General features: G+C 42.3%; 1 protein-coding gene across 3 annotated transcripts in view; it reads right to left on the bottom strand.

The window, feature by feature from the left end:
- LOC118832004 (myosin phosphatase Rho interacting protein) overlaps positions 1–13,427 on the bottom strand; it is a 230,906-nt gene that overhangs the window by 21,191 nt on the left and 196,288 nt on the right. For 2 of the 3 annotated variants that reach the window (XM_036739501.1, XM_036739493.1), the window contains exon 15: positions 12,296–12,412. In XM_036739501.1, coding sequence (XP_036595396.1) covers positions 12,296–12,412 — 117 coding nt within the window. Of the gene's footprint in view, positions 1–4,621; positions 8,477–12,295; positions 12,413–13,427 lie in introns of all 3 variants that reach the window. The other variant, XM_036739487.1, reaches the window with a different exon arrangement.

Genomic DNA, 13,427 nt, shown 5'->3' with positions numbered 1-13,427 from the left:
GAAGGGGGGCTTTTTACCTGTCCAAAATTTTGGGAAAAGATTTTTTTCAGTGGAAAAAAAAAGCCAATCTTATTTCCATGCAACTGTTTTGAAATTCATCACCATCAAGCGCAAAGCTCACGTGTTTAAATAAATAAAAATAGGTCATATTGTTGTTAAGAGTTGGGTGTAGAGTGCAATAAAACTCAAATGGACAAACTTTTTAAGGCTGATAACCAACCTTTACTTCATGATGACTGAAGAGAAGGGGTAAAGGACTTGGCGGATAAATTAAGAAAGTTGATACTTAAAGTTTGGTTTTGAAAGTGAAATCTCAAGGGACTCTGTTGCAAGGAATGGAAAGTATAATTTGTAAAATGTGTTCAGTACTAAAAAACAAAACAAAGCCAGTCTGGACTCTACTGCTCACTGTCATTATTTAATGGAAAACGTGCTGGACTAGAGTCAGGCGTCCTGAGTTCTATTCCCAACTTTGCCTTAAACTAGCTGCACTGACCTTGGGTTCAACTTTCCCTGAGCGTTTCCTCTTACGTAAAATAAAGAAGTTGGACCAGATGATTTCTCCGATCTCTTCTAGCTCTAATTCTACGTTTTATGCCCCAATGCCAAAGTTTGATTCCAATTTTCAAACTTTCAAGTACTTTTAAGAGATTATTAGTAATGGAACTTAATTGTTTACAGAAGTTATTGCTGGCACTCCATATCTACACTCAATATAAATAACGTCTAAGTGCCTTTTCAGACTCAGGAAGGCAAACGGGCACTAGGCTGTGTCATGTTACTTAACCTGATGGCTTTTTAATAGCTGAAAATTCATTTGGGCGTGGTTCAGTATTTTCAAACCGTGAGGGACACAAGTCTTCACCAGGAAATGATAGAACAGTCCCACAATTTTAGGATGGAAATTCTGTCCTGGCCTACCTAAGCAGGGTGCCAAAAACAAACGTATGGTATCAGATCAACTCTGAAGGTGACATCAGGGGAAAAAAAACTGACTGTTTCATGGCACTGATACATTTTCCCTTCTAGACCCTGAAGGATCTCTCAAATGCCAGGTTTCTTGTGAGGACAGGCCACTATTTTTAAAAGAATGGAAGAAATGAGAAGCAAAAATTGAAGCGGTAGTTTAGATTGCACACTGCTGCTTGTTGGACTGTGGATCTGAGACCATTTATCCAGAGATCAAACTACATATAATATCCTTGGTTATTTTTATTTTGGTCTCTAAAGTGACAGCTCAACTTGATTCTGGTGCAACAATCCTTCCTAGGGGTGGAGTAAACTCTACGGACACAATAAAAGCTTCACTTTCTACTTTTTGTCAATCTCACTTGAGATTTTCCTACTTTTTCGCACATATTCACCTTTTCAGAAGATGACCTAGTCACATCGTTAGAAGACTTTCATACCTGTAACTATCAGTCTGGGTGAGGGAAAGTTTAGAGGAGAGAGGCATAATGATAAGGACCCCAGAAAAGGGTCTTATGGCATCCTCACAGAGGAAACAGACATTAAAGTACAGACCTCCCAGGTACACAAGCCACCTCACAACACAACTATTCTATGCAACCACACACTTAACTAGGCTCTCAAGCATATAACTTGCTTTTATAGGATCACCAAGTAAGGGATTGTGTGCTTAATGTCTAAGGGCCGGCCTAATTAAAAATTAAAGAAGCTTACTCCCCGTAGGACATCAAATGATGGACTGTTTCAGCTGCAGCAGCCTATTTGCTAAGGTACAACAATCCGGTTCAACAAATATTTATTGAATACCTACTGTGTGCAAGGCAATGCACTGGGAGTAAGGGACCAGATATCAAACCACACATCCTTGAAGTAGTAAACAAGTGTTCGCATATTTCCTATCTCTGTCCTAAACTATTAAGCTTAATAAGGGCAGGAATCATGTCTTACTTAAATTCTATATCTCTTTTCAGCATCTAACAAAATTCTCTGTACACAGCTGGCACTCAATGAGTTTTGTTCAACTAAATTTGGCCTAGAAGCTGAATCCTAGTTGGAAAGAACCTCATAGATCACCTTGTTCAGCCTAGTTCAATTCTAGGCATGTCAAAGAGCTCTATAAAAAAGATGTGGACAAGCCACAGACAGAGATTCGATGATGAAGTATACCATAACTTAAGGCAAAAAGAAATCTAGCCATGCTAAGCCTTCAAAGAGATTCTTTAAATAAAGACATTTCAGTCATGAAGATGCCTGCCCATTTTGTGTTTAGGTCTGAGTCTTTGGCTATTTTTTTCATCCTGAAACACTGTTTCCTTTCTGATCTCTCGCCAACTAGTAGTGTGATGTTGTCCATCATTAGGTCTGATCTAAGCATAATTGATTAAATAGCAGGCTACAGAAGCAAAAATTTTTACATGTATGTATGTATGTGTGTGTGTGTGTCTGTCCATCTCACAAATAGGAAGCAATTAACCTTTTATAGGAAGGCAAGAAGTAGCGAGCTCAATGTAAATGCTGATTATTAAAACCTAGAAATTTTATTACGAAGACTCCCTTAAGTCCCATGAAGGGGTAACTATCTCCATGGAGGATATGAAAAAGGAACACTTTTTTTCCTGACCTCTGCAAAAGTTTTCACGTACAAAAAGCTTTAAGGTGAGTGAGTGCTTTTAAAAGACTTCAATGATTTATTTCCTCACTCAGAATGAATATCGTGTAGCTTCTGCAAGTGCTGTCTAAGGAACAGTTTATAAATACTTCCTCTACTGCTACCCATTATCGTTTTTCTCGATCAAATACAATATTCTCAATCTCAATACATCTATACGTTTGTGTTCCACATGTGCCAGGGTTGGTCTCCAAGCCAATCTTCACTACGAACAAAGAGTCAGAAAACAAAGCTGATGATTTCTATCTGCGCTCTCAGACTGGGAGTGATGAAATGTATGTAATCTAGATCCTGGCTGCAGTCTAGCCGGAGAGACTGTCAGCCTGCCAGCGGCAAAGAAAACTTGGATATTAGAGTTTTACTAAGAATGTCATCCGGGCAACTGTATCATAAAAGATGGGCGCTGGTCTTTTCAAAGTTTTGAAGCTCTAAGTACAAAGACCAACACGTTCTGGGGAGGTTGGATGAGGTTTATTTGGGGACTAAATTCTTAGGAAATTGGAACTGACATGTGGCCTCTAAAGAAAGGGAAGTAAAAGTCAGACAAATATTTAAGACCAATGTTTTGATTCCTTAAGAGCAGGCCATTATATGAGTTATCTGAGGTAGTCAATTTATCTGGTTAGAACTGAGTAGAGGCCAGTTAACTTTAAAAACAGAAAGAATGAATTGTTCCATGGCTACAGGTTGAACTCCAAACCCTGAGCAGCCACTTGCTAATTTTGTTCCTGAGTAGCTAGAGGAAGTGGGAGGAACAGTGTGGATGGTTTAGTACAACCCATCACCACAACAGGCATAAGTCAAAGGCCGTAAATACTGTGCGGACCATTATCTTTGCATACAAAGGATGGTGCATTTATTTAAATCATGGTCATGAGGACAATTAGGGGAAAAGGTTATTTTTCAAAGTCGATAGAAAAAGGAAATAGGTAACAAATTCATGTATGGCAAGAAAAAACACATGTTCTCATGAAGGAAATCTATAAACTTCAAAGTCCAGTCCAACCAAGAGTGGAACTAAACAGGGTACTACGAACTGTGCACTGTTTGTCTTGCAAAAATTCTTATTTCAGAGAAAAATCCCATAAAATTATTTTTTTGAGGGGGGAAGGCAGGGCAATTGGGGTTAAGTGACCTGCCTAAGGTCACACAGCTAGTAAATGTGTCAAGTGTCTGAGGCCGCATTTGAACTCAGGTCCTCCTGACTCCAGGGCCAGTGCTCTACTCACTGACCCACCTAGCTGCCTCCCATAAAATTATTTTAGAACTATCAAACATAAAAGGGCAAAATAGATTGTTGAATTGCCCTTTAGCACAGGTGACATCTATTTCATAACCTTTGATAGTTTTTATTCTAAAAAAATCTCAAAAATAAGGGACTAGACTGAGGTCAGGGGTGCCAGCTCTTTTATCAAGACAGAGGATGGGGAGGGAGTTTGGGAGAAGAAAAAGAGAGGAAAGCAAACTCTAAAATGCAAAACTGCTTCCTTAGGGAAGTCATGAAAGGGGCATCTCAAGCAGAAGGAAAAACATTATGCAATGTTCATGTCTGATAAAATACTAGGAAAAAGCCATTGAAATGTATTTTCACCATTTGCCTTTCTTCCTTGGGAATAGCAGCTCCCCCACCCACCCTGAGAAAAATAACCAAAAGCTTTTCTCTGAGGAGTCTTTCCAAAGAGAAGCTATTTTTTTTTTCTTATCCTTTCACTAAAATCAAACAGAAAGACCATTACCAGAAGCCCTGAGCAATGCAATAAGATTGCATCATGGCAAACGAAGAACACATGTAGCTAACACAATTTAAAATGTATCCATTGTTTCAAGGCATTTAACTTAGAATCAAGCCATCACTGAACTCCAACCTAAAAGCCAAAATATATCAGGAAAATTCTTCCCCGAGCAAACAGGAACATTGCATTGTTTAAAAGGGTAACATTCTCCCCAGCTAATATTTTGTAAATTAAATGATGCTTTTAAAACCTTCAGATTCTCAAAGTCTTTTTGGTATTTTTCCCTCAGAGTTGAGGCATTTCCTTCCAGATCTTTATGTTCTAGTTCTTCTCTCATGACGTTCATCTTGGCCTCCAGCTCTTGGATACGCTCTCTCAGCCCGGTCATAGAATCTGGCTCACCTTCTGTCACTAGCATGGCACCATCTAGTTGGTCTGTGGGCCAAATGTGATGGATGGATTGGGGCTCTGTGGAAAGCGGTACTTCTGGGTTCTGCCTTTGGTAATGGTTCAGTGTCTCTTGTAAGCACTGCAAGTTCTGAGTATAGTGTTCCTGCAAGGTCCGAAGTTCTTCTTCATGAATTATCTGCAATTCTTTTATTTTCAGCTGGAATTTGTCCTCTAGGGTCTGCATCTGCTCCACGTGAAATCTTTCCATATCCTGCTTATCTTTCACAGACGCATCGAGCTGACTCAGGACCCTGGTTCTCTCCGCCTGCAGGGTGTTCTTGGTGCTGTTTAGCTGTTCCACCACGTTTCGGATCTCCTCTTCGTATCGATCCTGCAGAGCAAAGATGCTTTCACTGTGTTTGCTTTCCACCTCTTCCAAGCACCGCTGCTGGCAGTCGAGCTGAGCTACCTTGGCTTTCAGCTCCTCATTTTCCCTTTCAATAATGGAAATCACTTCCAAGTACTCGCTCTTCTGCTTGTGAAGGAGTTCTTCATACTCCATCCGCAGGGCAGCAATGGCCCGTGTTGGTTCATGGTACGAGGCATCCACGCTGTTCTTCCAGGTTTCTTTATAAAACTTGAGCTCCCTTTCATACTCCAGCCTCATTTTGCAAACTGAGTAACAAACCTGAGCCTGAATGATTGCATCTTGAACTAATAAGGAAGAATAATGGCCAAGGTGACTTAAGCAACTAAAATAGGAAAGGCTTTGTGAAGCCTTGAGAAGTTGCTGACAATCGCTTGTGGATGCCACTGCAGGAAGTGAGACGAGAGCAGAAGCTATTTCCTCTAAGACCCGGGCCCTATCCTTCAACTGCTGGGAAATCTGCTCGTTAAGGGCCACGCTGCTCTGACTTGGCAAGCCAGGGCACTCCTGCGATCCACCTGAGTCTGGACCCGGCAGCATTTCTGACGAGCTCCAGTCCCCAGCTACCGGCAGATCTCCTGTAACACCATCAGGAAAACCAAAGGTTTCTGAAATCTGTTGCATTACTCTTTCAAAATCAGGAGTCCTGTAGGCTTTCAGGATTTCGCCTAGCACACACTTATGTTGTCGAAGCGCAATTCTGGTCCTGTTGAGGTTGTCTTCAATACTCTCCAACTTTTGGTAAAATGACTCCCTCATTGACTGTGCAGTTAAACCAAGTTCTGCCCTGATCAATGCTGTATCTGCTACTGCTGTGACAAGGTCTTGTGGAAAACTGAAACGGTCGGCTTCTGATTTATTTGCTTCCTCTTCCCTAAGTGGTTCCAAGTGCTTACTCAGTTCTTCTACCTGGTTCCAAAACTCACCTTCCAGTATTAATTTTTTAGACAAGGTATCTGCTAAGGATGCAGCTGTGTTAACCACATGTGTGGGTTCCATCGCCGCCTTCGCTGTCAGATAAATCTCTTGGAGGATATGTGAAATATCAGAACTCGCACTTTTTAAGGACTCAGCTATCTGATTTATCAATGAAGCTTCAAAAGCTATCCTCTGAGAAAGTAACCTCAACTGCTCTTGCTCCGTCAGTTCCAAGACCTGGGGTTGTACCTGTAGAAGTGATTTCCCTTCATTTGATGAACTGTCTTCTCTGAGCTGAGCTTGACTCGTGGCATCTGAAGAGGAGGGTAAGTGATGTAAAACCCGGATTGCATTTGATAAAGTGGCCTCCAGGCTGGCCAAAGTGGCCATAAATAAATCTCGTTCTTGTTCTTTGTCAGCCTTTGGCAAAGATCTTAGCTGTTCCCTGCATTTCTCTAAACAGGTTAGGGCCTGACTGTTTTTTATTTGGAAGTCCCCCAGCTCACCAACATGGTTTTCTACCATCTTCAGCTTTTCCTGTCTTTCATTTTCTAGCTGAGAAACCAAGGCACCGACTTGGGACAAACTAGCTTGCAGCTGTTCGTGAAGCTGCGATTCTGTACCAGCCCACTGGTGGTGGAGAGCAATTAAAGTCTCTTGATTTTGCCCTTGTTGACTCTCCAGTTTCATGGTCACGTCTTTGAGCTTTTCTTCAGTGATATAAAGTTTGGTTTCCAAGGAATGTATTATGGAAAGATAAGTTTCAGGGTCACTGACTCCAGAAGAGATACAGCCGGGAACAGGTTCTGATGACATGCTCTCCTCGGAGAGTGACCGATCTTGGCTGGTATCGGAAGATGTGCTGCTCGTCCAGGTCTTTTCTGACCCTTCTGGATGAATGTATTTTTGGCACTGGATGCTAGAAAAACGAATTCTCTGCCTCTTGGCCCCTGGGGCTCCCCCATCAAGCTTCACCGTGGTTTTCTGATGCCCTTGTTGATCCTGAGGCTCTGTCGACTTGAGCTGGGCAATGGCATCTTCCAGGCCTTGCTCAGAGGGCTCACCACACACTTCCTTCTGACCAGCTTCCTCACTATGCAGGGGTATGTGGTAGGAACCCAGAGGTGCTCCTGGAGCTTGCGCATGTGTGCCCAGATCTGCGGGGCTGTCCTCCTGTGCATCCAGTCTAGCGCATGGCTCTTCCATATCCTTAGGGCTGCCATCAGCAGCCTTTCTTAACAGCTCCTCCTTTGCATGGAAAAGCTTCATTTCAGTTTCTTCCAGGCTGCCACCCAAAGCAGCCATTTTCACCAGAGCCTCGTGGAGGTCCTGGTCTTTCTTTTCCAGAATTTTCTCATGCACTTCCTTGATGTGCTTCAATTCCTCTTCCTTTTCTTTCAGGACTGTATGCATACCCTGGAACTGATCCAGTACTTTCTGATAAGACTGCTCTAGTGTCTGATAATCCACCTCCCATGATTTGAGTTTTTCTTGTAGTTTAGCAACTTTGTTATCAGACTCTGCAACTTGATTCATCAGCTCTGAGAACCGTTGCTTGATTTCATCCCGTTCTTCCTGAAGACTCTGAATGTGCTCAGCAAGCTTCTGGATGCTGGCCTCCTTCATCTCCAGCTGCTCCTCCAGCTGATGAACAATCTCACTTCCTTCAAATTTTGCACTTAGCTTCTCTTTCTGAAGAATTTCCATCTGCTGCTCATGATCTTGGAGCTGATCTTCATACTCACAGGCCTTGTCCTCAACCTCCTTCAGGTTCTGCAGCAAAGCCTGTTTTTCCTTCTCACAGCTTTCCAACAAAAGCTCATAATTCTTCTGCAGCTTCTCTTCCATGAGGGCCTGAGCTTGCTCCCTGGCCCCGAGCTGCTGGCTGAGGTCGGCAATTCTGTCCTGGAGCCTCTGCACCTCCTTCTGATGGTCTCGGTGTAAGGCCTGCTGCATCTCCAGGTCTCTCAGCTCCTGGGTCTTCTCGAGGAGCAGGGCTTCCGCGCTTCGGAGCTGCTGCTCGCTCACTCTCAGTTGGAAGCTCAGGGTGCTTTCGCTCTGCTGCCACTCTTCCAGCTGCTCTGTGACTTTTTCCTTTTCCATCTTTAAGTCACTCCTGAGCTTGGCCAGAGCCTGCTCTTTGATAGACAGCTCTGCGGCAGCATTGCTCAGTCTTGCCTGCAGCCGTTGGATCTCAGCCTCATGGTGCCGGATGATGTCCTTTGCCTCCCCGTAACTACGTTTCAGGGACTGAATTTGATGATTGATCAACTCCTGGCGCTGGCATTGGGTTTCAAGCTCACTTTGGAGATCTTGATTGACTTTATGGAGCCTCTGCCAGGCACCGGATGGTGAGGTGGCCACCTCAGTCTTAAAAAAATTGATCAAATATTAAATTAGTAACACTCTTGGTGTTCATTTCTGAGTGTCACACCTCTGGTCAGGATGGACCATAGAAAAGTTCCTTGGGTTGGCCCATCTTGGATGGCCTTTGTCCTTTGCATATTTTAATTTTTTTACTTTATAAAATTCAACAAATCATCTTAGTTTTTTAAGCAACTGCTTCCAGGTAAACAGAAAACATGGACGATAACATCAAACAGCTCTAATATATAACAGAGTCTAAGAGAAATCAACCAAACCAAACTGAAAAATGGAACACACCAATAAGTAAAACGAGAGACAAAACAACAAGAGAAAGGTCTGAAGTGAGGACAAGAGGGAAAGAGGGGAGAAATCTGCAATTTTTTGTTTGTTTGTTTTGCAAAACAAAAAGTGCACAGTTCTGGATAGCAAATCCTGAAAGGAAAAAAAAACCAATGAAGTGACGCGCAAGTAAATGACATCACTTCCTGACAAATACAAGGAGGGAAGATGGCTGCTTGGGATGACGTTTCTGTAGGCTGCTCATTTCTTTTTGAAATGTTACTAAATCCTATGACATGGAGGATTTAATCTTAACCTATAAATAGACAAATGGAAGGGGATGGGAATCATAAAGAAAATAAATGACCAACAAAACAAACAAACCTTTGTAGAATTCAAAACAAGAAAGTGAGGCATGCAAAGAGGAAAAAATGAACAAATGAGAGGCATGCAAAAGTAGACAGAACTAATATTTTTTTCAAAAATTAAAAAAAAAAAATTAAAGATGAAAAAAGCAGCCCAGCCTAAAAATTTGGCCTGCCTGTGGTACTCTGTTTTCTGGTGAGGAAAGCCCACAGATGTGACACTCAGTTATGTTTAGTTAGAATCCATGCTTAAAACCAAAACCATGCAATACTGCCCTCCCAGCATGTTAGAAGAGAGCCCACCCAGAAAGGTCCATGAACAACCTCATGATACTTGAATGATAAAGTGTGCTTGTTCATTTCCGACTCCTGTTAGTGTTTGAAAAGTCTCCAAGCACCATATAAATCATGAGAAGTAACAGCAATAAATCAAGGGAAAAGTTAGTGCCCAAGGACTGAGACTGGGGGCTTCAGTGAAAGGTTTATGCAATCATCCGGATTAGCCATAAAGAGCATTTGTCAAGTAAGCAACGTGCAAAATCTGTCGTTAGCCAGTAGATTCCACTATCAGCTAATGCATAGTGATCCCCCACACTTAAATGGGTTAGCCAGTAGATTCCACTATCAGCTAATGTGTAGTGATCCCACACACTTAAATCGTTCCATTTAGAACTCAGAACTGCTGGGGGGTTTTAAACAGGCCATATAAAAACAGTCTAGTAAGATTTGAGGGACAGCTGGGTGGTGCAGTGGATAGAGCACTGGGCTTGGAATCAAGAAGATTCATCTTCCTCAGTTCATATCTGGCCTCAGACACTTACTAGCTGTGTGACCCTGGGTGTGTCACTTAACCCTGTCTGCCTCAGTTCCTCATCTATAAGATGAGTTGGAGAAGGAAATGGCAAACCACTCTAATATCTTTGTGAAGGAAACCCTTCATAGGGCCACAAAGAGTCAGACATGACTGAGAAATGACCAAAAAAAAGAGAAGATTTCAGTATCATTTCTGTGGGACAGACAACTGAAAACCATTACTATTTTTAGGTTGAAGGTTGTACAGGGCACAAAATTAAAAATTTAAGGGGGCTGGAATTGGAGGGGCCACAAACAGGATTAAGGAATGTCCAAAGAGCCATTAGTCCAAAAGCTCAAACTAGTCAGGGCAAAAGGGGGAAAAAGGGAAAGAGAGAAAGAAGAGGAGAAAAAGAAGGAAAGGAGTAAATAAAAGACAAAATGGAAAAGAAGAAAGAAAGAGGGAAAGGACAAGAGAATGGGGAGAAAGGGAGACAGAAAGGAAAGGAAAGAGGAGAGAAGGGAAGAAAAGCAAAGGAAGAAATGTATGCCCAAACGGGGAAGCAGCAGTGCCACCAGACCCACATCTGAGGCTGGTTCCCTTTCTGGTTAATACCAATTCTTGGGCTGTTCTGGGACTTGGCTGTATAGAAGATATGTGAAGATATTATCTACTTAAGTAGGTCTTTGGCTGGGGTTTAGAACTAATTTTAACTATACAGAGATGATAGCTCTACTTCTTCTGTAGTTCTAAGGTTGAAAGCCAAAGACAGGAAGATCTGCCTCAGGAAAAGCAGTGGCCAAGCTGCTGCCAGAGGTGACTGTCACAGAACCCACACTAAGGAGCCACAGCTGGCAACAGGGAAAAACTGAGGCCAAAGAAACATCTGGATCCTGTCAACAAACAGTTATGACTGTTTTGTTCTTGGGGGCCGGGGAGTGGGGAAGAGAAGGAGGAGAGACAGTGAGGCAGTGTCATGGGAGTGGCAGAGGAGACCTGAGGAAAGCTTCTAAAACCCCCACTTGGTATCACAAAAATCTTATTTGCCCCTCTCAAAGGCTGGCCGCCACACTGGCTGTTCTGAGCCAGCAGAGTGGGGGCAGCCAGAAAAGCTTCCCCTCCCCCATCCAGAGGAGATGTGAGGGTACCAAGGCATATTTCTTCTTATTGGCTTTGGTTCTATCGCAACTGCCAGCTGTCTTTATTGCCAAAGCCCAATCTTTACGGTTCATAGGTGGTCATCTTTCCTTGTCTACAGAGAGTATTCTGGGAACACAGAACACTTCTTTAAAGAACGTTCAAGAGCTCATATCAATTTAGCACTTGACAGTTTCTAAAGTGCTTTCTGATCCTGGCCCACAAAGCTGGGAGAAATAGTGAATACAGTGGATGGCAACATGTTAAGGATCAAGAACAACTGGATGAAAGTTAATAGGAATGAATGTGAGTTAATTAATTTTAAAATGTAAATTATCACACCTAGGTTCAAAGATTCAACTTTGCAAATACAAGATGGGGAAGGCATTCCATCTGAAAAAAGTCTGGGGGTCTGAGTTTAATACGACTTGGCGATGTGATGAGGTAGGCAAGAAAGTTTAACGCAGTCTTAGAGCTATAACGTCCAGGACAGAGGAGGTGACGGTGCCCGTGTACTCTCCCTGGGCAGATTACATCTGGCTTATTGTCTATGCTCCTATTAGTCACTGACTACATGGAAGTCATCTTGCTTCTCAGTCTCAGTTTCCTCATCTTCAAAATGGGGCTAACATGTTACCTACCTACCTTTAAAGGTTATTGTGAAGATAAATAAGATAATGTTTGTAAAAAACACTTTGAGAAGGTAAGAATTAATATTTGTTTACATGTTGTATTCCTACAGTTGATTCTAAGTTCCTTGAAGGCAGGGACTATGTTTTCATTTTATCCTGGTATCTTTAGCACATACTAAGTGTCTTGAACATAGTAGGTAACTAATTAATGCTTATTATCTTGAACAAATAGCAAATATTCACTGAGTACTCTGAGAGCCAAAATGAAAGAGAACCCTATTTCTGCCAGATATGAACAACTATTTTTCAAAATATAGCCCTTCCTCTCCCCTCTCCCCACCAATTAAAAAAAAAAGTGTTCTTAAATAAGTTCTTACATTTCAGGAAAATTCCTTGAATATAGAACCAAGGCTTTAGCTCATACCATGCTGACTAACACTCCCCGGCCCATACGTGAGGAAGGCCTGAAGAAATCAGTGTTTAAAGAGGCCACATCCCAGAGGTCAGGTTTTGCACGTTTCTAACAGACCTGGACACAAATGATATGCACCTTTACACTGAAGCCCAGTGAGCATAAGTACAGTAGAAAATAGCAGATCCCCTTCTGTTCTCCTACCTGCAACACGTAGCCCTCCCTGGCACTCTGCTCCCGACCCAAAGCCACCTTTAGCTGATCCTGCAGAAGTCGGTTCTGTTCTAAGAGATCAGAGGCTTCTTTCTGGCTCTGCTCCAGCTGTTGGGAAGAAGAAAAACATCCAGAACAAAGGAAAAAAAACAAACAACAAACCAAAAACCCAAACAGACAAAAACAGGGTAATGAGCACAAGAAAAAGCCAACAGATATATTTCTGGATTCATTTGTTGCAAAGATAAACCAAGTGTTTGTTAGACTTTATAAATTTTAGTAAATATACCTGACTGTTCTTTTGATCACAGCATTTAAAGAATAAATGAGGCAGATGGATGGATACCAACCACAAGCAGATGCTGTGCTATGTACCTGGTGGCTGAAAGGACATATTTCCCCATCTTTTCCAGCCTGGGCCCTGACATAAACCAGTCAGCTGATGGAGTTTGAATGCAGAGGCCTGTGTATGAGGCCAAATGCTTGACACCAGGGAGTCGATCCCACTTAGAGGCATGTGCCAAAAGAAGTTTAGAAAAACAAGCTTCATACCTATGTTGAAAATAAAAGGCAAGCTGCCCACCTCTGCCAGGAACTGTATTTGTAACCAGAAGTGTGATATCTTCTCTATAGAGAGAGTCCAGGGAGGGACACCCACTATCAATGGAGAGAGGCACCTTCTCTGTAACTTCTAGAGTTGCCTGGGGGCACTAAGGGGCTGGGGGATTTGTTCAGGGCCACACAATCAGCACGCTCATAGACAGAACTTGAACTCAGCTCTCCTTGACTCCAGGCCCAGCTCTCTATCCACTATGTCACACTGCCTCTTACTAAGACAGAAGAAATGTCATTTGTGAGGAGAAAAGTCAATGTAATCCATTACTCAGTACATGACTAAGCCTCCTCCAGGCTCACAGGCAAAATGTTTTGTGGCTGCTGTGTTTAATACATACAACCTGTAAAATATATCCAACTGTATGTGGTTTTATATACAATCCTCTTAGTATTTGCTTATGTTTGTTAAATTCACAGTTAAAAAAAAAAAAGAATTCCTTACTCATCTCTTAAACTTCAAATAAAAAGAGAGTGAGCAGGTTTAGGCTCTCCTCATTTATGGCGACCT

The sequence above is a fragment of the Trichosurus vulpecula genome, chromosome 1 (assembly GCF_011100635.1).
Source record: "Trichosurus vulpecula isolate mTriVul1 chromosome 1, mTriVul1.pri, whole genome shotgun sequence".
Classification (NCBI taxonomy): Eukaryota; Metazoa; Chordata; class Mammalia; order Diprotodontia; family Phalangeridae; genus Trichosurus; species Trichosurus vulpecula.
Note: the sequence above shows the minus strand (reverse complement) of the source record. Positions and strands in the feature narration are given on the sequence as shown.